General features: G+C 38.5%; 1 protein-coding gene across 2 annotated transcripts in view; it reads right to left on the reverse strand.

The window, feature by feature from the left end:
* Window positions 1-4,031: 4,031 nt before the first annotated feature.
* LOC124554741 (isocitrate dehydrogenase [NAD] subunit gamma, mitochondrial) overlaps window positions 4,032-26,088 on the reverse strand; it is a 117,391-nt gene continuing 95,334 nt past the window's right edge. The window contains exons 10-11 of one of the 2 annotated variants that reach the window (XM_047128388.1): window positions 16,277-16,312; window positions 4,032-6,697 (exon numbers count right to left, since the gene is read on the reverse strand). In XM_047128388.1, coding sequence (XP_046984344.1) covers window positions 16,279-16,312 — 34 coding nt within the window. In that variant the 3' untranslated portion in view covers window positions 4,032-6,697; window positions 16,277-16,278. Of the gene's footprint in view, window positions 6,698-16,276; window positions 16,313-16,428; window positions 16,809-26,088 lie in introns of those variants that run through there. The other variant, XM_047128389.1, reaches the window with a different exon arrangement.

Consider the following 26,088-nt stretch of genomic DNA (forward strand, 5'->3'; position numbering starts at 1 on the left):
AAATGGTGCAGGATGACACAGAATGTTACAGGGAGTTCATTACTTGTACTCTGATGGAATGCAGAGTTGTGAAGGAGTTATGATGTACTTTGTGCACAGTCTGGCTATCCTTGAATGTGGTTGTCAGACGTGGTTGACTGGAACCTTGACAAGTCTGCCTGCCCTCATGTTCCCTTGCAGTTCAATATCTGGCCATAGTTTCATCCCAATGTCACACATTGCACAAAAGAACCTTTACTATCCCATGTACCTCCTACCTCGTTGGTTGTAACCTTCAGTGAGCACGATATACAGCAGAACAGCTCTTCCTCTTTAAGGACAATTTTTGTTTCTTTGTGCTACCATACAGTTTGGATCTATTGTACTAATATATATATATGGAGTGCCCTCAGCCCTTACTTTTGAGTAAATGTAAAATATCAAAAATTTATTTATTTTTAATATAAATATATTGTTCTGAAGTATCTCAGTAACCAATAGTTTATTGCTTTCAACTTAATGATTAATACTATTATATTAATTTTAGTAACACAACATATGAATCTAGTATGTGCAAAGTTTGTGAGGCAGTAATGGAAAAATAATCACATTTTCTTTTAAAATCTCTTATTCTTTAATAAACTATTTTGTCATGCCCTGGAAACTTATGGTGATACAATCTGGAGCACATGCTCTCTCTCATTGTTTTGCTGATCATTTATTATAGCTCTCCATTAAGTTTGACATCACTCCGCACCCCCCCCTCTCTCTCTTTCTTTCTTTCACGCGCGCGCACCCGCACAAACATGCACCCGCGCAAGCACGCACGCGTGCGCCCGCACGCACACATGCGTCAGCACACACATGCGCGATCACACACATGCGCTCGCAAGCACGGACGCCCGTGCGCGCGGCCACACACATACACACACACACACACACACACACACACACACACACACACACACACAGACAGACAGAGAGAGAGAGAGAGAGAGAGAGAGAGAGAGAGAGAGATCCAAGCTGACTTCAACACGTTTGAAATATTCAACTCAGGAAAAGTCATCATACTGCTTTCATAATCACCTACAAAGTGCTCTTTTACTACTAACTGCATCTTCTGGCAAATAATGGATTACATGAAATAAAAGTTTCATTAATACGGTAACACTCTTATTTTATGGACTTCTCCATTCAAACACTCAGTTCTTTGCTACCAAACACTTCAACCAAAGCCCACCTAATCCCAATATTGAACCTTGCATCTTCCCTATCCCACGTAACCACCCCCTGTTCCCCTTCCAGGAAGTCCTCACCAACCAGGCTTCACCATTGTTCTTCACGATCCTCCCAACACAAACCTCTTAACAGAACAGCCATTTGCTACAACCTGATTTAGTCATCATCCCTGGAGACAAAGGCACCACCACTGTTGTGATCAATCACAGTGACCATCTGACAGAAGGCTGCTGTCCACTGTGATGACTCTCGACTACAAACTCTGCTATAGTGATCCCATCCCAAGAGTCTAACATAACCTCCAAATTCACACTCAGATCCTTAGGCCCAGTTCGGAATCACTGCCCGGAATCCATCTCCCTACTTACCCCAATGACCCCCTACACAACCACATTTTACAGGCTTCCAAAAATCCATAAAACCAACAATGCTGGATGCCCCATTGTAGCTGGTTACTGTGTCCCCACTGAAAAAAAAAATAAAATAAAAAAATAAAAAAAAAAATAAAAATAAAAAAAAATAATAAAAATCTGCTCTTTTCAATCAACACTTCCAACCAACTGCATGTAGCCTACCCTCTTTCACCAAAACTACAAGCCACTTCCTTCAATTGCATTCTACTATCCCCATCCCACTACCACCTAGATCCCCACATGTCACTGTTGATGCCACCTCTCTATACACCATACACCAACATTCCTCATGCCAGTGTTTTTGCTGCTGTTGTACACTACCTCTCTCAATGTCCTTCAGACTCCAAAACCATTACCTCAAATGCCTTATACCCATTACCACTTACATCCTCACACGCAATTACTTCTCATTTGGGGTAAGTTATATAAACAAATCCATGGCACAGCCATCAGTACCTTCATGAAACCCACCTATGCCAACCTGTTTATAGGCCATTTAGAGGAAATCTTCCCAGTCTCACAAAACCTCAATCCCTAGTCTGGTTCAGGTTCACTGATGATATCTTCATGATCTGAATCCATGACAAAGACACCTATCCTCCTGACTCCACTACCTCAACATCTCTCCACCTCTTAACCTGGTTCTCCTCAGCCTTATCTACCACCTTCCTGGATGTTGAGCTCCACCTCTCTGATGGCTCCTTCCATACCTTTGTTCATACCAAGCCCACTGCATTTTGACAGCTGTCATCCCTCCCACACCAAAAATCACTCTTCTTTAGCCTGGTCACCCATGCTGCAACTATATCACACCCAGAAATGAGGGACACACTACCCATGACCCTTCCCCTCCCCCCTGAAGTGGTATTCCACCGCAGAACCAACCTACACAACATCCTGTTCTATCTCTGTTGTACTCCCACTCCCAACCCCTTGCCACAGGAGTCATATTCCAATGGAAGACACAGGTGCAAGACCTGCCCAATTCACCCACCCAACGTGTCTTACTCTAGTTGTCATAAACTTATTCAATCCCATCAGAGGCAGCCATGTCATATGCCAGTGCTGCACAGTATTCTATGTGGGCATGACCATCACCTAGTTTCCACCAGACCGAATGGCCACTGTAGCCTAGAACAAGATGACCACCAAGTGGTGGATCACACAGTAGAGCACAACATACGGAGTTTAATGGCTGTTTCACTATCTGTGCTATTTGGATCCTTACCTCCTTTTCAGCACTACACAGATGAGAGTTATCCTTGAAACACATGGTTCACTCCCATAAACCACCTGGTCTCAATCTTCACTAACCCACTAGACACACACTCTCTACCCAACAGTCTCCCCTCCCAATTCACAGCTCTATGTCAGTCACCTTCTTTGTGCACCACAGGAATTCACTGGCTCTGATGCCTGTGCTGCACCCTTACACCATGCACCCGCTGTTTCTCCATCCTGGATTCCTATCTCTCACACCAGCTGCCTACCTCAGAGCTGAAAGTTAACTCTTCCTATACCCTTCCTCCTTTCCTGCCTATTTCTCCCTCTACTTACCTTGCCCCATACAGCCCCTCACTCCAATCCACTCTATTGCTGAACAGCAATCCTGGTCTTCTGTGTTGAGCTGCCACAATGATGCTGCACAGGAGTGTGTGTGTGTGTGTGTGTGTGTGTGTGTGTGTGTGTGTGTGTGTGTGTGTGTGGGGGGGGGGGGGGGGGGCGGGGGGGGGGCAGGGGGGGGGGGCAGGGGGGGGGGGTGCTCTAACTCATTAAGGGATTCGTCTGAAAGCTAACAAAAGTTTCATTTTTTTCTTTTTGTGAGCCTGTCAATTACTCAACATTTCCTCTCGTTGAGAGGGGTTCTCTTTACTCCTAAATTATTTACATTCAGCCAGACCTTTCCTTACCATATTTGAAACATAAATCTGGTTGAACAGATGTGGAGGTCAACTCTGTTTCTCTTCACTGACAGCCTGGTATCTTCGCAACATCAAAATCTCTATCAGCGCATCCCTGGAGACATCCAGTGTTGCTAACAGAAATAATACATTTTCTTTAATAAGCTCAAAAGAGAAACCTGCAAAATTGCAATGATTTATTACTTTGGGTTCCACCTAAGCAGCCTTAGATTATCCTTTCTCGACCACAGCCCTTGAAATAGAGCTATTGTTGCTTTCTTGCAGACAATGAAGGCAAACATGGTAATGAAGTTACTGAGGGTCTCTTTTTTTCTTTTTTCTTAAAATCTGAATGAGCAAATTCAGTCGATGGCTTTGGAGTTCTATAATACTGAAATGAATCATTCACAACAATCTTGTATAACTTTATACTGTAACTTTATGTCAACTTATTGTAAATTCAGCTTCATGGTAAAAGACAGGCAAATAACTACAAAAGTCTTTGTTAAAAAATTTATTTGGCAATTGGAAACTCTATACAATAAATCTCACATTTTTATATAAATACTTAATTGATGCAGTTCTATGGAGGATACAAATAAGAGAACATACATATTTTAACACAGTAACGTACTATATTCCATCCTATTCCAGTTGCTACAATTCTCATATTCTACAATCAACACTTAACCAACAAACGCACTGCATAGACTCTTTTAATAAAAATGTGGTAATATTTAGGTATTTTGCATCAATAACTTTATTTCTTTATTATTTGACCAATTTTATTTCTAGATAGTGGCAAGTTTGGGTAAATGTGCATAATTCAGTTACCAAGAGAGACATATTTTCTGTTTACTCTTGCAGTCTTACTTCAGCAATGGAACACACAAACAAAACGGCCTCATTTACCCTCCACTGTGACAACCATTAGGAGACAACTACACATGAATACATGTAAATGCAGAGGTAGCTGCCAACTATCTTACGTTTTTAGCACCTCTGTGACAATATATTACAATGAATGTACTCTGAACTTCCACTTCCCACATAGAAGAGGAAAGTCATTAGCATTGACACTATAAGTAATAAGTGACACACAGGACTTGAGATTCAGCAGGACTTCAGTGCCAACATCCATTGTGTTACACAAATAAATGTATCAAGAAACAGGTGAGTATTCTGGAAGGCAGGCAGAAGAATATAAATAAGAAAAAAGTGAAAAATGACAAAGAGAGGGCATATTTTGTTGATGGAGGACTTCATTTGACTGATCCAGAAGTCACCAGGACATCAGTACTTACAATTGGGATAAATGTGTAGGCCACTTGCTAAGTGATCATATTCCACATGGTTGAAATGACATCATACAAAGAAACGTACCTTTATAGTGTGGAGAAACTAACTTTGATATTCAATAAAACAGTACACAGCAATTTAGTTTTGATATAATGAGTCGAAAGGACGGCATTCCCAGCACCTCTACATCTTTCCTGAGGTGTGGTTGTTATTTTAAGTACTGGCTGTACTGATGAAGTTTTCTTATTTATTTATTTTACAACTGGTGGTAAATGGAATAAATAAAATATATTTTGTATATTTGTTCACAATTTGACACACAAAGCCAGTTTGTCAAAGATCATGACAAACATGCTGAGAAGGGACACTGTCTTTGTGAATTACAGCTTTGAACACAATGATGGCTGCACATTCAATAGATACTAATAATGTGTTTCAATGCACCATATCCAATAAACAGAAGGCTGGATAATGAGGACTGTAGTAGAATGTTATCAAAAATTCCAGCTCCTAAAATTCAGGTACCCTAAAATTCAAGTGCTACCTCAGTAGAGTTGTAAAAATTGAAATGATACAATTTCTGCAGCCCGTTCTCGGCATCTTACTCAAATTGAGTAACAGTTAACTGCAGTTTACCAAAGTTCAAGTCCACTTCTTAGCACGACAAACCTTCACATCACAACAATGAATAATGTATGGCATATGATCACTGAATAAATGGTCCAATAATGTCCTTAAAAATGAATACCAGTGAACTGTGAGTACGAATCTAAGTAACACAGCTGGAATACTATGTTGATAAGCAGTTCTTCTGATTTAGTGACGAAATACAAAAGTTATTACTCTACTCATGGTAGTTTCTAAAAATACTCCTTTTCCCATTAATGTGAATGCACTAATTAAGTTACATTATTTATTCATGTCATCATTTGCTGTGCATGGAATATATTTTATTCATTTTATAAGAGAGTCCACAATCTGACCATCTGCTGTGTTCAACATTACACATTTTCCAAAATGATAACCAATTTTAATTACGAAGTAAACGATCTGAATAAAATTTAAGACTAATTATTTTGTAATGTTATCTATGTTTCAAAACTACCATTAACTTCTATGTATACCTGCCTGGTGTATATGGTATAACAATTAGAATTGCAGCATTAGAGGCAATTTCTGTTGTTCCTCTGAAGAACTAAATTAACTTCTGTGCAATTATTTCTCAAATAGAAGACTCTTTAACTGTGCAAAATGACAACTCAGTGGCCTGTATACAAGTGCTCCAATGGTGTATGAAGGAAATTAAAATACCTTTTTGGTAAGAACAGAACCACCATCAGCATGTCAATGTTACACCAGTTGGGGACAAGATGTCGTGCCCTCAGAAACTCATATATTACTAATTATAACCTGTGCAAGTGTATCACAAACAGAAGATCACAGTAAATTAAATATTACTTTATGATTAAAAAATGAGTACCTGTCATTGAAATAAGAACAAGACATTTGACTTAGTTTACATTTGCTTACATTTGCAGTCTGCTTAATTCTTTTGCTGCTGAGGTTCCCTCCACTAGGAGAAATATTCATTTTGACAGAAAATTAGCTGATGTGATACAGGAAATGAAATGTCAGTTTTCAGACTGCGCTAATCTTGTTCCCATTTCAAAAACTGGGTGCTCTTAGCCACCCACGGTTTATATTGTGTATCTGCATTCAACAATTTAAATGAATCCAAACATAATATTAATTGCAAATTTTTAAAAACAATTTCATCACAGATTTATACCTGTTAATAGGACATAAAGAATAATAATACTGCAAAGTCAACATCCAGGTTATCATCTTGGTTGTGTATTGAGGAACCTGAAATAAATATGTATAAATTCTAGAAATAAACAAAAGCACTCACAGAAGAATAAATATGATTTCGTATGGGATATGAGGGAAGGAGACTCTTGATTGATGAAATTGGATTGTTACATAAGCCTTTTCCAGTTTACTACTTTCATTAACTACCACCTAATTCTACTACATTATAAATTATTACACTGAGTATAAAAATGGTAATGAATAATTGAAGCACTGAGTTGTTATGACAATATCAGGTAACCATATTATTTTAACTCCTCAAATTATTTAATAGTAATTGCACATGATTAAGTCCACTGAGATAATAAAGATAGCAGATCCCACAGAAGATGCATACAGAATAAAGTACTGGCACCTGAATAAATGTAAAGAAAAATAGCACTATAATCAGGCCAATTCCTAACAAATGAAGGTCAGATCATCATCATCATCATCTCTTTAATGTCTTAGCATGTGCAGTGCCCTACCTTTGTGAAGTACATTAAATTTTTATGAGGTAAATGTTAGTCTTTTCCTTGCAGTACCACATAATAATCTGCACAGCTGAAAGTAAAACTGTATCTTCTGATAAAATATAGTGTAAATAAGGAAATACACACATCAAAAAAAGTTTTGCATCTCTACAGTTCCAAGAACTCCTGAAGATAGACATTGACTGTGGATATTGTATCACAGACACAGTCCCTTTGACTGTTCAGAGATGCCACTAAACCCACCCAAAGATGTAAACAACCATGCATGAGCAGCGCATATTACACGGAGGGGGTCCAACAGCCGATCAGTTCCAGTCATTCCACCAGGAAGGAGGTACATGGCTCATGTTGTCTGTAGTTCAACCATGCCTAGACAGTCGATACCATAATTCAATCGCATCCACACTGTTACTTTGTGCCAGGAAGGGCTCTCAACCAGGAAAGTGTTCAGGCCTCTTGGAGTGAACCAAAGCTATGTTGTTCGGACATGGAGGAGATACAGAGAGACAGGAACTGTCGATGACATGCCCCACTCTGTCCGCCCAAGGGCTACTACAGCAGCGGATGACCGCTATCTACGGATTATGGCTCGGAGGAACCCTGACAGCAACGCCACCATGTTGAATAATGCTTTTCGTGCAGCCACAGGACGTCATGTTATGACTCGAACTGTGCGCAATAGGCTGCATGATGCACAACTTCACTCCTGACGTCCATGGTGATATACATCTTTGCAACCACGACACCATGCAGCATAGTACAGATGGGCCCAACAACATGCCGAATGGACTGCTCAGGATTGGCATCACGTACCCTTCAACGATGAGTGTCACATATGGCTTCAATCAGACAATCGTCGGAGAAGTGTTTGGAAGCAACCCAGTCAGGCTGAACACCTTAGACACACTGTCCAGTGAGTGCAGCAAGGTGGAGGTTCCCTGCTGTTTTGTGGTGGCATTATGTGGGGCTGACGTACCCCACTGGTGGTCATGGAAGGCGCCGTAACGGCTCTACGATACGTGAATTCCATCCTCCGACCGATAGTACAACCATATTGGCAGCATATTGGTGAGGCATTCGTCTTCATGGATGACAATTCGCACATCGTGCACATCTTGTGAATGACTTCCTTCCGGATAACGACATCGCTCGACTAGAGTGGCCAGCATGTTCTCCAGACATGAACCTTATCGAACATGCCTGGGATAGATTGGAAAGGGCTGTTTATGGACAATGTGACCCACCAACCACTATGAGGGATCTAAACCTAATCGCTGTTGAGGAGTGGGACAATCTGGACCAACAGTGCCTTGATGAACTTGTGGATAGTATGCCACGACAAATACAGGCATGCATCAATGCAAGAGGTCGTGCTACTGGGTATTAAAGGTACCAGTGTGTACAGAAATCTGGACCACCACCTCTGGAGGTCTCACTGTATGGTGGTACAACATGCAATGTGGGGTTTTCATGTGCAATAAAAAGGGCGGAAATGATGATTATGTTGACCTCTATTCCAATTATCTGTACAGGTTCCAGAACTCTCACAACCAATGTGATGCAAAACTTTTTTGATGTGTGTAGTTAACTTTACAGAAGCATAAAATAATAGAATACATTTTGACTGGCTGACTAAACCGAAAGAATGAAAGCTATTCAATCATCAAAAACTTGAAAACACGCTCCACACTTTTTTGTAACTGACACAGCTGCTACAGCCCAAGACTTGCAAAATGGTAGGTGCTTCCCTGGAAGGGATAGCTATGGCTCATTAGGTACATAATTCTTGCCTGTATTCATCAGACCTCTTTCCTCCTGTGTGTTGAACTGTAGAAGATTGTGCTTATGCAGAGAAGCAATCTGCTTCTACTTATTTGCTGTCTTTCCAAAAATAGAAAAAATGGGTTACACTGTAAGAGATGTTCAAAATCCTAAGATTTGTGAGTGCTATACTTTTTCACTTGAAGTACATAAACAATAACACTAATGTATGCACAGTATTGTCTATAATGATAATGCAAATAATCTAATTTCTTTACTATCACTTTATGCCATAATTGTAAGTTATTTTGTAAGGATTAATTGCTATAACTTAAATATTTTATAAATTTAAACCACCCTAACTTTAATCTTTTTCATAACACCAAACCTTGTTTCTTAACATCTAACTGCAACAATAGATTTACTCAATAACAACCCAAAAGCCATAGGCTTCACATGCTTCTTCATTTCAACTACACAACTGTAACTGAACACATTTGAAACGCCCACTCTTACACAAAGGATTACTGAATAACAAAGTTCTAAGTATTCCACGTAATTATATTTATAAATTTATGCAGTTTCTATACATTAAAACGGTTGCTTATCTGGTAAGCAATCTTTTTTGATGACAATTCTTTCACATGAAATCATTATTAACTGACCCTTAAGATGAAAGAAATCTCCGAAGTAGTGCGTATGTGTCAAGGATAAAGTGTTGAAAATGTATAATGATAAGAAGCCTAGTGACCCAACCCAGTTTTGCACAGGTAGCATTAAGTATCTACAGCTGGTCAACATGTGTGGCATGTAGGTAATATTGTACACTGAGCACTGCATGGTTATGATAAAAAAGTCAGAGTACAACATCGGGTGACAATATCATCACTTTCAAAAAATTAAATGATTTAAGCAGCACATGCCACTTGACGGTGTACTGCAACATCTAAAGGTGTCATCAGACTGCCCAATCGCATCCCGCTAACAACGCAAACTGTTCATCAAAGGCACTGCACCTTTGTGGCTCCTCTCTGTTTGCTGGCAGTAAGAGCCAGCCGTTTGCTGGAAATCATCACTGGATACTGCTCCTGCCACTGTAGGTAGTGTGGTAACTTGCAGCCCCCAATATTGCTACATGATGTTGCTCCAAAAGCCAATTAAATATAGTACATATAACATTTGTGCCTCCTGAGAACTTGCAGACTGCAGAGCCAGTCCACTGCAAATATCAAAATCCCTACAGTCATTACTGACATTAGCCTTTACATAAAGACAGAAAAATGTGGCAGGGGGACTGGAATTCATTGTAGTTCAACCAACTGGAAAGAAATATTTAGAAATTATATACATGAACCTTTCTCATGACTTAATGAATCTATTAGTGAAAAATTTCATCAAAATCCTTACAGTTATTCCTGAGATAAGCCTTCATATATGTATAGGCTGAAAAAGGCAGTGGAGAGTTTAAATTATAACATGTATAGAAGGAGAATGAATGAATGTACATACAGATTTTGGTAACAATAATTCCATGTGGCTTAATGTCCAAATACAAGTCTTTCATGTGGACGTCACTTCAGCGACTTGCATCTCCCTTGCCAGTTATCCAACCGGGAAAAGGCTAGCTACAATTTAAAGTGGAATCCAAAACAAGTTTCGTTTCTGGCAAATCTCCACATCACTGAGAAGTGATTGCTAGGGTGAAAAATGAAAATAAAATTCCGTGGTCCAACCTGAATTCAAACCTGTGAACTTTTTGGTTTTCAGGCACTTGCTTTACTGCTAGACCACCAGGCTCAATTACGCTTCTGCTCCAGCTCCCTGGAGTTGTGGCAACTTTACTGTGAGATTGCAATGCCTTTGTCGTCACTGTGGCGATGGATTGTGGGTCATCATAGCTCAGCCAATTTCTATGAAATATTTATAAATATATAAGAACCTTTCTCATTAGCGTGTGTGTGTGTGTGTGTGTGTGTGTGTGTGTGTGTGTGTGTGCGTGTGTGTGTGTGTGAGAGAGAGAGAGAGAGAGAGAGAGAGAATATGTAAACACAGATTTTTGTACATCTTTTGCATGCATGGACAATAATTGTGAGTACAAAGATAACTGAAAAACAGGTGACTTAACAACAGCAACTTACAAAAGAAAGAGGTTTAATCAGCATTGAGTCATTTACCTTGCCACATTTGACTACTGAATTCCCAACAAGCAAACTTTTCCCACATTATTCCAATCATTTCCCAGTTTTTGCCTTGATAACAATAGTGGAAGATGCAATCCACAAATTGATAGGCATGATAAGGTAGTAAAGATGTGAATATGTCAACAAATATTTTAAAAAATTGAATCCTTCACATTTCTGTATTGCTTTGTACCGTTTGTGTGTCAGATGTAACTAAGAACAGAACACTGAGAAATTAGACAGGGCACTATTCTCTTGGTCACATTAGCAAAAGTACAGAGGACACATCTTTCTCAGTAAAGTTAATTTAATGGAACACTGTGAGAAATGCACAGTAGAGAATGACTTTGTCAGGAGGAGGAGACTGTACACCTAACTGAATATTTGTTCTTCATTTGTGCCTATTTGTCCATAAATTTCCTTAAATATCTCTTCTTCTAATTAATGCCTGAATTCCTTGTATCAATGCGGTCAGTTCTCTCTCTTTTCTTCTTTCCTGGTGGTTCCCATTCTATGAACCCTCAAGTCAATCTTTCCTCTGACATCCTTGTTGTATGTCTATACCATAGGAGAGCTGCACTTCTGACATAAATTTGCCTTCTGATAACTTCATTTATGACTCTTTCCCACCTGAATATTCTGCAGTCATTCTTGAAAAGTCCATCTCAATTGCTGTCAATCTTTTCATTACTTGGGATTAAACAGTCGATACTTCCAATCCGTATGTCATTATGATTCTAATACCTGTTTTGATGATTTTTTCTTTTGTCTCTTTTTAGATCTGAGGACCAAATCACCTACCATTTGACGTTCCAACGGGGAATTAATTTCTATCTTGTTTACCATCTTGTGTGATTTTTATTCCTAGATATTTGTACTCTTCAGTACGTGTAATCATCCCCATTCCTTCTTCCAGGGTCAAATCTCTCTTTGTTTGTCCTGTTCCCAGATATTTTGTCTTATTCATGTTGACCTAAAGGCCAATGTTTTACACTCTTCTATTAATTTTGTAGTTATATATTCAATTCCTTCTCCAACTTGTGCCAAAATTAGCTGGTCATCTGCAAACTGTAGTGAATATACAGCACTATCATTTATTGAGATTTCCACATTCTTCCATTTTTCCAATTCTCTCACAGCATGCATATATTTTATAAAATGTTGGTAATGGGCTGCATTCATACTGTAACATCTTAGAAGCTGTAAAGTTTTTTTCGTTCCTCTCCCTGTTTTCATGGAGTGACAGCTGGCCCATTCTCAAAGTAACAGAACTGAACAAAACTCGTCTCAATCTCTTCATTGGCTCTCCCATACCCCATTTTCCTAACAAAGTACCATCTTATAAACTATTTATTTATTTATTTATTTATTTTTTATTTATTTATATTTTATTTTTATATTTATTTCTGTATATTTTGAACCACATCTGAATTAGTTTTGTACAATGACATCCCCGTACTTAGATATGTAAGTGAATTTACCTGTGCTATTATTTTGTTGTTTATCACTATTTTTGCTCTTCTTGCGTGTTTCCCTTCGATTGCCATTACTTTAGTTTCATTTACAGATATAACTGTTTGATAATTTTGTAAAATGTTATTCAATTTAAATACATTTTCTTGTAAAGACCTTTCACTGTGCTCGGAGAAGTTGGTCATCTAAAAAAAACAAAATAGTGCCAGTAAATTTCTTCCTTCCCAGGTCCATCTCCTTGGGGTATGCAGAATACCATTCTTCTAGAAACTTGTTGATATATACAGGGAAATTCAAAAGTAGCTGAACACACTTCATGGGTGTAATGTATGCATCAAAACAAAAGTAAAATGTTAAATAAAGTTCATCTGAAATGGCTTTATTTCTGAGTTGTTATGCATAACATCATTTGAGGTAGGCATTACACGATGGGCCAGTAAAGGCTTTTGGCATGTCATATTCACCTGCGTATCGACTGACGTTGCTTTGTACACCCCTCTACACTGCTCAGTTGATTCTGACACAAATGCCTTTGTTTACTTCACTTCGGTGTAGTGGTGCCCAGTGTACTACGTAAATTCATTCTGTCACTATGTCACTAGATCACAGACTAATCATCATTGTGTACAGTAAATGTCGTGTGACTAGGGCCTCCTGTCAGGTAGACCGTTCGCTGGGTGCAAGTCTTTCGATTTGACGCCGCTGCGGCGACTTGCGCATCGATGGGGATGAAATGATGATGATGATGATTAGGACAACAACACAACACCCAGTCCCTGAGTGGAGAAAATCTCTGACCCAGCTGGCAATCAAACCCGGGCCCTTAGGATTGACAGTCTGTCACACTGACCACTCAGCTACAGGGGCGGACATTGTGTACAGTATGATGGCATACTTAAAAGGTGATATGCAGATATGCACCTCCATAATAGTACAGCACAAGGCAATGGACAAGCAACAAGATTATGGCATATGTAAATGTTTCCAAACAGAAGAGTACCAAACCATAGGACTTTCACAGCTGTGGACAGGCATTTATGGGAATAAGGCACGTGTGGTGTGCCACAGTTAAGTTGGTCTCAACTGGATGGAGTGAGTGTTGAGAATAGCTTGGAAATGGTAGATGAAGATCTGGTCATAAGTACCTGCTGTAAAGGTGGCACTGTAGGGGATCCTCAATCAACTGTATGGCATTTGCTTCGCAGACAGCAATTTCATCCATCTCACCTGTGGAAGGTATAGGAACTAACACCTGCAGACTACCCAAATGTCAGAATTTCGATCAGTGGTTACATGAGCGCAATGCTGCTGATCCACTGTTCAGTCATTGGGTACTGTTTATGGATGACAGTCTCTTTATCCATGTGGGTACGGTGAACACTCATAACATGCACATGTGGGTGGATGAGAATCTTTATGCAAGACAGCATTTTGCAGTGAACCTTTGGTTTGGCATAGTAAACAACCAGTTACGCGGACTGCATGTTATTTTACAGTGACCGACTGGCAGAGTGTATTAACAGTTTTTGGAAAATGAATTAGGTGGCTTGCTTCATGATGTCCCATTTACTACACAAACCAACATCATGGTTTATGCATGATGGTGTCCCTGGAGATTTCAGTTGGGAGCCAAGAGAGCACATCAGGTTTCTTATCCAATAAGTGGATATGTCATGTAGGACCAGCTGTCTGGCCTGCCAGATCTCCAGATCTTAGCCCCCCTGGACTTGTACCTTTGTGTCCGTCTCAGGGAACTTTTTTATGGTGTTGTAGTCACAAATGTAGCAAACTACAGCAGTGAATTGAAAATGGCTGGCAACAGTGCACAACGAGATGAATGGCGTCTGCAAGATTCTGAGAATAGCAAGATGTCAAGCACATCACTGTCTTCATCTACACAGAAATCATTTTGGTCCCTTCATGTCATTGCTTTCAGAGAAGAATTAACTTTGTGTCATTTGTGTTGCACTTGTGATCCCTACTCTACTGAATATCTCAGTAATAAAGCAATTTCAGACAAATCTTTATTTAAGATTTTACTCTAATTTTGATGCATACATTACACCCATAAAGAGTGCGCAGATACCTGTTAATCACTCTGTATACATAGAAAAGGATTGGTGAGAGATGACACCCTTGTTTTAGTTCCTGGTTTACAGTCAATAACTCTTCATTTATACTAATTTTGGTGTTATAATGATTTAATTGAATTCAACAAATTTGGTGGTACCTTGTTGTCAGCGAATATTTCCCATGTCATCCTACCTACCATATGAAAGGTCTTATCAGTCTAGGAAGAGCATAAATAGTGGTTTGTTGAATTCTCCTCTTTTCTAACAACTGTTTTGAACCAAATGTTGCATCTACACAGGACCTGCCTTTACAAAAGACACATTGCCCTCTCGTAAATATGTTTCTGCTATTGGCTAGAGTTTCCTTTTAATGATAGAGGAATAAGCTTTACAAGCAGCACTTAAAATGGATAGTGCCCTGTAATTTCAGCATTCTTTTTTATCTCCTTCCTTGTATACAGTTATAATTCTTGCTACTTTCCATTCCTATGACACTAAAACTTTGGGCAATGGCTCTGTGATTGCTTCGTAGCTCTGCTAGCAAATCCTATTCCCACATCTGTGAAGGTGAAAACCATATAGCCCCTGGGTAAAGCACTCTCTCATTAGGAGTGTAGCAGATGGGAGAGAGTGAAAGTTGAGTTCTTGGCATCCAGTTGTTGGCTTACATCTCAACTGGACTTTTTGGCTAAGGGAGAAAACCCCAACAGAAAGATCAAGTAGCTCAGGAAACAAAGTGGCGGACCCACCACCTGACTACCCTAGTAAGAGACTGGTGTCCTCTTAATGAAGGAGGAGGAGGGGGAGTAACTCTTTGTATTTTTATTCTTGCTGTAGTTTTCATATAGGTTCTGGATTGCTTTAATTATGGTATGGAATTGATTTTAAGCCTTCCACAAACTGCATGATGGATATAATCATAGGCTTTTTCTCTGTCTGCAAAAAGTGAAGGGGCTGATTCCAAATATTTTTCAAGTATTTGTCGCAAACAAAATATATGTTCTTCAGTTGATATTCAATTTCATTCCACTTCTTACACTATTTAAATATACTACAACTATACAGTTGTATTCACATACCATTATTCATCAGTAGAAATGAAGCAAAACATCTGTTGAAACTGAAGAGTGACCCTACAAACACTCAAAAGGATGACAGGGGTATTAATGGTTCAAATGGCCCCGAGCACTATATGACTTAACATCTGAGGTCATCAGTCCCCTAGAACTTAGAACTACTTAAACCTAACTAACCTAGGGACATCACACAAATCCATGCCCAAGGCAGGATTCAAACCTACGACCGTAGCAGTCACACGGTTCCAGACTGAAGCGCCTAGAACCGCTCAGCCACACCAGCCGGCTCCACAGGAGTATTAAAGCATTGCTATTCAAGACATCTAAGATGGTAACAATATCACACTATTAAATGACTTTCCCTTTGTCTCCCTCATCCAAATGTGTTTAATCTTGTACTAGTTTAGATACTGATATTTCACAATTTTTTGTGACTAATGAAATTGAAATAGTTCCTACTGATAATTACAAAAAAACATTCAGATATTCAAATTTTCCCCAACACACACATATATAAATACATATAACATTTGCTTACCTCTAAGCAGAAACCCTCATTGATCCTGGTTTTATCCTGCAGAGAAACACACGGAAGACAAAATATAATGAACAAGTGCTAAATGACTTCTGAACATGGTACACAAAATACATGTAATTTGGAGGACAAGGACCAAAGTGAAAATAATACAATACTTATTATACATTATTATTCAATTTCTACAAGAACGTGGTACATCAAATACAAATTTCTGTACAATTTGGAGTCATGAACTCCTCAAATAATATGTAGCAGTCCTTTGAGAAAACTTCATCCACTCTTAAAAATAATTACATAACATCTGGAAATAAATATTGAGTATAATGACTAGAATAATACCACAAGTTCCTTCAACAGGACTACAAGTCAAATACTGCACTTAAACATTTTTACCAGCAAAATAAGATCAAAGCAAGCACACAAGTATAAGAGCAAGATTAAGCTTACTAAGAACTCCTCACTACAGAAGAATTCTGGATGAGGTCAACAATACACTACATAGACAGATTTAAAAGAAAGCAGGTCACGAAATCTGAAAAAAAGAAAAATAATTCCTTTAACATCAAAATACAAGAAAAATAGATGTGCCTGATAAAGCTATCTGTAAATTTTAAAATAAATTTATCAACTACAATAATATGTCACAGAAAGATTGAACTCCATGTTGAGCTTAGGTCATTGCTGTGACAAATGAGCTAACTTTGTACTTTTCCATTAATGGCATGCAATTTTAATCTTATTGAATTCAGCACACAATCTACCTTTGATTTAAGGTTAGTGCAGTTAAGAAGAGTTACAGAATTAAGGGCTTTAGGTTTATTCCGGCACCCTATGCAAGCCATAATTGTTAAAGCAATGAACAAGCAATCTACTGGCAAAAGAGAAGAAAAAAATGTAACCACTTGTTTTCATGCAAAACAAGGTAAAATTTGATAACATCTTTCTAACAACAGAAGTGCATGACCTCAAATACTCAGAACCATGCAAAAATTTGTTTAGAACATAAATTGCTCATCCCAAAAACAGCAGTATAAGCCATTTGCATGCAAAACTGCATGTCTTATCATGAAATACTTTTGAAGGATCACCTATTCAAGGGCTTTAGGCAGGAACTTTGGTAAGAGGAAGAAACAAAATATCAGTATAATAGGACAAAAAATACATATATTTTAATGTTGTGATTTACTGTTATATTTCCCTCTGCTTAATATAATTATGCTATTTGAAGAATGAACTTTCCCACTGACTTAATAGTGCTGCACAGTTATACTGTCTTCAAAGTGCAGGTGTGGGATTTCAGTCAGAACAATAGGGACATCTGACTGAAGATGCTTTTTCACTTCAACATCATTTCTGCATTCATGCAGTCCAATATCAAATGCCAATCAAACTGTGTTTTAGATATTATGATATTGGTATGTCAATGTTATGACCTGCCTTTTGCCATGCATACTATAACATAGGCTTTTACTTTGGTGTGGAAGGTCGATTCTAGAGAACACAGTGAAGACTGATGATGAAATGATGATTGTGTGACTTAACTTGCAGTTTTTCTCACTGTGGTTTTGCAATATCAACAATCCTTCTCATGCAGAACTTGTATCGCCTAAGGAAATAGACATCAATGGGCTGACAATAGTTTGTTGTATTCAGTGTGGTTTTGCTCCTATTACATTGGTATCTGTTTCTTCACATTACCAAAGCTCCTCTCTTAGACCTTGAACAGATGATCATTCTAATATGTCTCATGGGAAAACACACCGTTTTGCATACTAGTTTATATTCCTGTTTCTGGGATGAATCATTTATATTTTAAGCATATTTTTGTGTGATTTCGAGCATTTGAGGTCATGCATTTCCCTTACAAGAACATTTTCAAACTTAAAAAAAGGACATTTTTTGCCTGGGACTGTGTAATTGTTATTGCCCAATGTCAAAATAGATCACTGTGCTTACACTATTGTGAAATCAAGAGCATCAGCAATATCACAGGAGAAATATATAAACAATTAAGTTTCGTCAAAGTACCGTGAAGCTTCATTACACTAAATGGCAATACCACGAGAGTAGGCAATTAGTATATTTTACAAAAAGTAAGCAGATCTGCATAAACTTCAATAAGAAACATCAACACCTGAAATAAGTGGATTATTGCAGGAAGCACGACTGAGAAACTGCCAGTCAGGTTTCATATGTGGTGTGTGTGTGTGTGTATGTGTGTGTGTGTGAGAGAGAGAGAGAGAGAGAGAGAGAGAGAGAGAGAGAGAGAGAGAGAGAGAGAGAGAGACTGCAGTGTTTGGTAGCAGGTGCAGGAACAAGTTAAGACTGACAGCAAAGTGTAAACACTGATGAAATGGTAGAGTCTAAAACGTGATGACTGGAATAAATTTACACTGACTGTAGATGAAAACACCAAGTCTACTGTTAACTTATCATGCATAAACTGTTCAACAGTGTTATGTTTCCAGTTGTGAACAATTCCATTTAAGAAAAAAAATTGTTTAACAAGATCCCACTGACAGGTCTTTCTGAGATACCTGTAGTAATGAAAATAGTACTGCTGCAATGTGTGTTTCAGGGTGTGCTAGAGATGGGACCTTTTAATCCTGTTTTGGGTAAAATCGCAAAGAGTAGGCCAACGATTAACAGATGTAACTACACATTATGGAAAAATCAGTACTACAAATTTAATGCAATAAGCCTCTACTGCAAGTAACAATGTCAGTGAATAGGCTGACAATATGAAGTGGTGTAGTGCCATGTTTTAATATGGAAGTAATTACTAAGAAGTGCACTGTGACAGTCGATATGTGGATTAATTCACAGAGTCAGGTGCACTACATCACACTTACAGCACATTACACACACATTGGTCTCTTGTGAACAATATTTTATTCATAACGAAATTACATATTGTCAAGAAGACTGGAGAGCATATAATGCAAGAAATAGAAGACAAGATGGCCGACTGGAATATATTTTAACATTTACTATTTATTTTCACTTTATTTTATTTCCCATACTATCTTGTCATTTAGTATTTTTAACCTTCCTCAAACACACAAACACACACACACACACACACACACACACACACACACACACACACACACAGTCATAGTATAGGAAATTATTACTCCATTTATTCCATGTTAAACTTTACTCTTTGATCAACATAATACCATTGTAAATGTCAAGCTGCCAAACCAACAAGACAATTTTTGAGAACCAACATGACTACAAAAGACAAATTTTCTACTGCAGGTAAATGGATTTTAAATAAGTTTACATTTCTATTCATTGAGGTAATAGAATATATTTTGTACACAAAATCACTTGAGAATGGTATAGAAAGCTAAACTTAGTTGTGACCTAATAAAATTATACAGCAAAAATTGAAAATGCCACTTTCTATGCTTGACAGAGAGAGAGAGAGAGAGAGAGAGAGAGAGAGAGAGAGAGAGAGAGTGTGTGTGTGTGTGTGTGTGTGTGTGTGTGTGTGTGTGTGTGTTTATGTGTGTGTGTACCCACAATAATGTACACAATTATTTTACTGTCAAGTGGAGTCTTGTTAAAACAGTTTCAGAATTTAAAACTACTTGATGTCTTTTTGAGAGAGGTTTAAGGTTCATCTGCACATTCAATCTGTGGACATCACAAATTGGAGAGTTCTGCTCATAGTCACGAACATGAAGAGAGCAATCATGCTGTCATTTTAATGTAACTATTTAAAGCATACAAGAATCAACTACACATCATTATTGGGCTCTATGTGAAGCTACCCTCACCCTGAAGGTTGGTTTAAACACCACAGTGCTTTACTACTCTCCTGCTAGGGGTAGTATGCCCTTGCCTTCCTCTCACATTTGAACTGAATGACCCAGTCAATTATAGATGGTGCTGGAATGCTGCAAAAGTATAGAAACTAGTGGAGGATGACCTCCTTCCCTTTCTTAAACATGTAGTGTGGCTGTTTTCTGAGTGAAAAGAAAAAAGAAGAATAAATTGGATGACCTAATATGTTTCCATGTCTTCTGATCATTTGAATGAGAATCATTTACATTTCTTATGTATATTTATTACAAACATATAATTTGCAGTTACTTTTCATAATTAAGTTTTATTATTGTTATTGCATCTTGATAACTGGACAGCCTACTTATTAAAGCTTTCAGATTAACTCCTGGGAATTTATTTGGTTTATCAATATACTGTAACACCTTTGTTAATGGGGCCCTTCAGATCCCAGTATTAATGATTCTCTCTAAATATCTACCTATTTATCAATGTTGTTTGGTGGTAAATGAACATTAAAATCAATGTGGGAAATTTCAAGTTGGTCTCTTAGAGCTTTACAATGCTTTACTTAGCATAAGGATTTTGTTTTACTGTTTATCTCCACTTTTGATGATTATGAATGACTTACAAATTCCACTTTCTGGATGTAAACTGTCTTCCTTCCCTGTTCTGAGGATACGTACTTATGACTTTGTCTTCAAGTTCATTACAGATCGATCATTACTCGAGCTGGAGGGACTCTTTACCTGGAAGGCTGAATATTTATCTTAGTCCACATACTTATGAATATGAAACCACTGCCTGAACCACATTGGTTCACTTCATAGCTCTATAATAGCCTTACCTGAAGCCCAACTAACCAGACCACTGCTCTGCATATCGATTTCTTTCTTCAAAGAGTTTTGATTTCACTTACTGCGCAACACACAGTACTGCAATGGTGGCATTCCTCAACATGAATGACACTTAGTACTAGGACCATTCTGGTATGCTCAGTCTTGTTTATCTTCTTTTGTTTAGCATTATGTTTTTATCTGAATTGTCAACCAGTTTTTGGACAATTTTTCTATTTAAGTCTGTCCACTGTTTGATGAAGATTGGAAGTGATGAGGATTTTTAAAATAATCCTTGCATTTTTGTAACAGTTTTTTTCTGTAATTTTAATTAACTCTATTCATCAAATAGGGCTCTCTTTGTGGTTGTAGCTTGCAAATTTTAGCTGCCCTTTTCTTTCAGTATAGCTTAAGGGTGAATTTCTTACACTGTTAAACCACCACACATACTGACAGATCCAAAGCCACACCACCCCACATTAGGCTCAAGCATTCCCTACCCCAAGATAGTTCCCCCCTCTCACTTATTTAGGGTTGCTTGTAATGAGATAACCATAGAAATTTTTGCTACAATTAGACCTTGAATTATTTAAATTAACAGACAATTTGTAAAGACTGATATATAACCTTCCAAATCTAGAATGTATAGTATTACTAATAATCTATGATTCTTTAGTAACTATAATCAATTACAACCAGAATTATTTACACCCATCCTGAAGTTTTGAACATGATTTTATTTGTTAATAAACAAGGATATTGTATTCACAAATAATGTCTTCGTTGATAAGGCCCCATCTTTCTGGAGAGGTCTTCACTGGCACTACACCGGCTTGTAACATACTGACTATTCTCTAAGTCTCCCATGTACATTTAGTGCTTTAGGCTGCTCTTCTTGAAGTGGAGGCCAACTTGCAGGTTCTGTGCTGCACTATCACTGTCATAATTGACTTTAATAATTAAGGTACACATCCAACCAATTTGATCTAGTTAGAACTGTTGCCTATTAATTTCCAGTGACTAGCTAAGATTTTTCTATGGCAGAAAGGCCTGAAACTGAATCCATTCAGTCACATCAGGCCACACGAGAAGCTGCTTGATAAAATAAGCAGTGGAAGTGACATACAAGCTGCTGACATGCTGTCAAATTTAGAGATTTTGCTGCTGGCATGTTGGCCCATGACGCGACAATGTGACTGCTAAATAGTTCAGCTGTCTTTTTGTTTTTTGGGGTGGGGGCAAAGGGGTACTTACATATTGTTATGTTTGTTGATAGTGTTTTGTTTGGGTTATTACACCAAAAAAAACATTAGAAAATTGATGCTGAATGGGGACAAGATAAGAAACAATATTAAAGTAACCCAACCATCAACCACCATTTAAATTCTGACATGTTGCTGGTGGTTTTTGGGTGTGCCCCAAACACAGTCAGCCACATCCATGTATCTAGATGACATCAAAATATGGAACCTACAGTTACCCATACAATTGAAATAAATATAAATATTGTAGAGCCACAGGTTATAGCACATATCTGGGTACAGCAGCCTACAGAAAATCTTGTTTCTGCAGGGGAAGAATAGAGGACTCCATTCCTACAATTATCTACAAACATGTTTAATACATACACTGTATACCAAATTTATTTCATTTATAGGGAAATGAAATAAGATTGTGGACTAATGTATCTGCCCTCACTACAGAAAAAATGATAAAAAGTGTAATTTTTCCAATATAAAACAACCTGGCTAAAACACAAACCTTCCTAGAACTAAGACAGAAGAGAATTTAAACACCAACAATATAATCGAACAAAAGTCAGTCTTCAGCGGGCCTGTCACAACACCTGAAAATGTACATGCATGAGGTGGTGGTGACATCAGAATGTGTGCGAAGCAGCAAATGAAGAATCTGGCATGTCAGATTTTTGCCTTGTGGAGAGGAACATGACTAATGACATGCGGCATCAGTTTTACATCACGAGCAGTTTAGGTGGTGCCCTATTGTATGACGTTAAATGCCTTTTTTAAATAAAAATGAATATCCCCCCCATGAACCATGGACCTTGCCGTTGGTGGGGAGGCTTGTGTGCCTCAACGATACAGATAACTGTACCGTAGGTGCAACCACAATGGAGGGGTATCTGTTGAGAGGCCAGACAAATGTGTGGCTCCTGAAGAGGGGCAGCAGCCTTTTCAGTAGTTGCAGGGGCAACAGTCTGGATGATTGACTGATCTGGCCTTGTAACAGTAACCAAAGAGGCCTTGCTGTTCTGGTACTGCGAACGTTGAAAGCAGGGGGAAACTACAGCCATCATTTTTCCCGAGGGCATGCAGCTTTACTGTATGATTAAATGATGATGGCGTCCTCTTGGGTAAAATATTCCGTAGGTAAAATAGTCCCCCATTCGGATCTCTGGGCAGGGACTACTCAAGAGGACATTGTTATCAGGAGAAAGAAAACTGGCGTTCTACGGATCGGAGCGTGGAATGTCAGATCCCTTAATCGGGCAGGTAGGTTAGAAAATTTAAAAAGGGAAATGGATAGGTTAAAGTTAGATATAGTGGGAATTAGTGAAGTTCGGTGGCAGGAGGAACAAGACTTTTGGTCAGGTGAATACAGGGTTATAAATACAAAATCAAATAGGGGTAATGCAGGGGTAGGTTTAATAATGAATAAAAAAAATAGGAGTGTGGGTAAGCTACTATAAACAGCATAGTGAACGCCTTATTGTGGCCAAGATAGACACGAAGCCCACGCCTACTACAGTAGTACAAGTTTATATGCCAACTAGCTATGCAGATGATGAAGAAGTTGATGAAATGTATGATGAGATAAAAGAAATTATTCAGGTAGTGAAGGGAGATGAAAATTTAAAAGTCATGGGTGACTGGAATTCGACAGTAGGAAAAGGAAGAGAAGGGAAGATAGAAGGTGAATATGGATTGGGGGTAAGAAATGAAAGAGGAAGCCACCTGGTAGAATTTTGCACAGAGCATAACTTAATCATAGCTAACATTTGGTTCAAGAATCATGAAAGAAGGTTGTATACATGGAAGAACCATGGAGATACTAAAAGGTTTCAGATAGATTATATAATGGTAAGACAGAGATTCAGGAACCAGGTTTTAAATTGCAAGACATTTCCAGGGGCAGATGTGGACTCTGACCACAATCTATTGGTTATGAACTGTAGATTAAAACTGAAGAAACAGCAAAAAGGTGGGAATTTAAGGAGATGGGACCTGGATAAACTGAAAGAACCAGAGGTTGTACAGAGTTTCAGGGAGAGCATAAGGGAACAATTGACAGGAATGGGGGAAAGAAATACAGTAGAAGAAGAATGGGTAGCTTTGAGAGATGAAGTAGTGAAGGCAGCAGAGGATCAAGTAAGTAAAATGACGAGGGCTAGTAGAAATCCTTGGGGAACAGAAGAGATACTGAATTTAATTGATGAAAGGAGAAAATACAAAAATGCAGCAAGTGAAGCAGGCAAAAAGGAATACAAACGTCTCAAAAATGAGATCGACAGGAAGTGCAAAATGGCTAAGCAGGGATGGCTAGAGGACAAATATAAGGGATAAGATAGATACTGCTTACAGGAAAATTAAAGAGACCTTTGGAGAAAAGAGAACCACTTGCATGAATATCAAGAGCTCAGATGGAAACCCAGTTCTAAGCAAAGAAGGGAAAGCAGAAAGTTGGAAGGAGTATAAAGAGGGTCTATATAGGGGCGATGTTCTTGAGGACAATATTATGGAAATGGAAGAGGAGGTCGATGAAGATGAAATGGGAGCTATGATACTGCGTGAAGAGTTTGACAGAGCACCGAAAGACCTAAGTCGAAACAAGGCCCTGGAAGTAGACAACATTCCATTACAACTACTGACAACCTTGGGAGAGCCAGTCCTGACAAAACTCTACCATCTGGTCAGCGAGATGTATGAGACAGGCGAAATTCCCTCAGACTTGAAGAATATAATAATTCCAATCCCAAAGAAAGCAGGTGTTGACAGATGTGAAAATTACCAAACTATCAGTTTAATAAGTCACAGCTGCAAAATACTAACTCGAATTCTTTACAGACGAATGGAAAAACTGGTAGAAGCCGACCTCGGGGAAGATCAGTTGGGATTCTGTAGAAATGTTGGAACACGTGAGGCAATACTGACCCTATGACTTATCTTAGAAGAAAGATTAAGGAAAGGCAAACCTACGTTTCTAGCATTTGTAGACTTAGATAAAGCTTTTGACAATGTTGACTGGAATACTCTCTTTCAAATTCTAAAGGTGCCGGGGGTAAAATACAGGGAGCGAAAGTCTATTTACAATTTGTACAGAAACCAGATGGCAGTTATAAGAGTTGAGGGACATGAAAGGGAAGCAGTGGTTGGGAAGGGAGTGAGACAGGGTTGTAGCCTCTCCCCAATGCTATTCAATCTGTATATTGAGCAAGCAGTAAAGGAAATGAAAGAAAAGTTCGGAGTAGGTATTAAAATCCATGGAGAAGAAATAAAAACTTTGAGGTTCGCCGATGACATTGTAATTCTGTTAGAGACAGCAAAGGACTTGGAAGAGCGGTTGAATGGAATGGACAGTGTCTTGAAAGGAGGGTATAAGATGAACATCAACAAAAGCAAAACGAGGATAATGGAATGTAGTAGAATTAAGTCGGGTGATGCTGAGGGAATTAGATTAGGAAATGAGACACTTAAAGTAGTAAAGGAGTTTTGCTATTTGGGGAGCAAAATAACTGGTGATGGTCGAAGTAGAGAGGATATAAAATGTAGACTGGCAATGGCAAGGAAAGCGTTTCTGAAGAAGAGAAATTTGTTTACATCGAGTATAGATTTAAGTGTCAGGAAGTCGTTTCTGAATGTATTTGTATGCAGTGTAGCCATGTATGGACGTGAAACATGGACGATAAATAGTTTGGACAAGAAGAGAATAGAAGCTTTCGAAATGTGGTGCTACAGAAGAATGCTGAAGATTAGATGGGTAGATCACATAACTAATGAGGAGGTACTGAATAGAATTGGGGAGAAGAGGAGTTTGTGGCACAACTTGACTAGAAGAAGGGATCGGTTTGTAGGACATGTTCTGTGGCATCAATGGATCACCAATTTAGTATTGGAGGGTAACGTGGAGGGTAAAAATCGTAGAGGGAGACCAAGAGATGAA

This window comes from Schistocerca americana, chromosome X (genome assembly GCF_021461395.2).
Source record: "Schistocerca americana isolate TAMUIC-IGC-003095 chromosome X, iqSchAmer2.1, whole genome shotgun sequence".
Taxonomy (NCBI): Eukaryota; Metazoa; Arthropoda; class Insecta; order Orthoptera; family Acrididae; genus Schistocerca; species Schistocerca americana.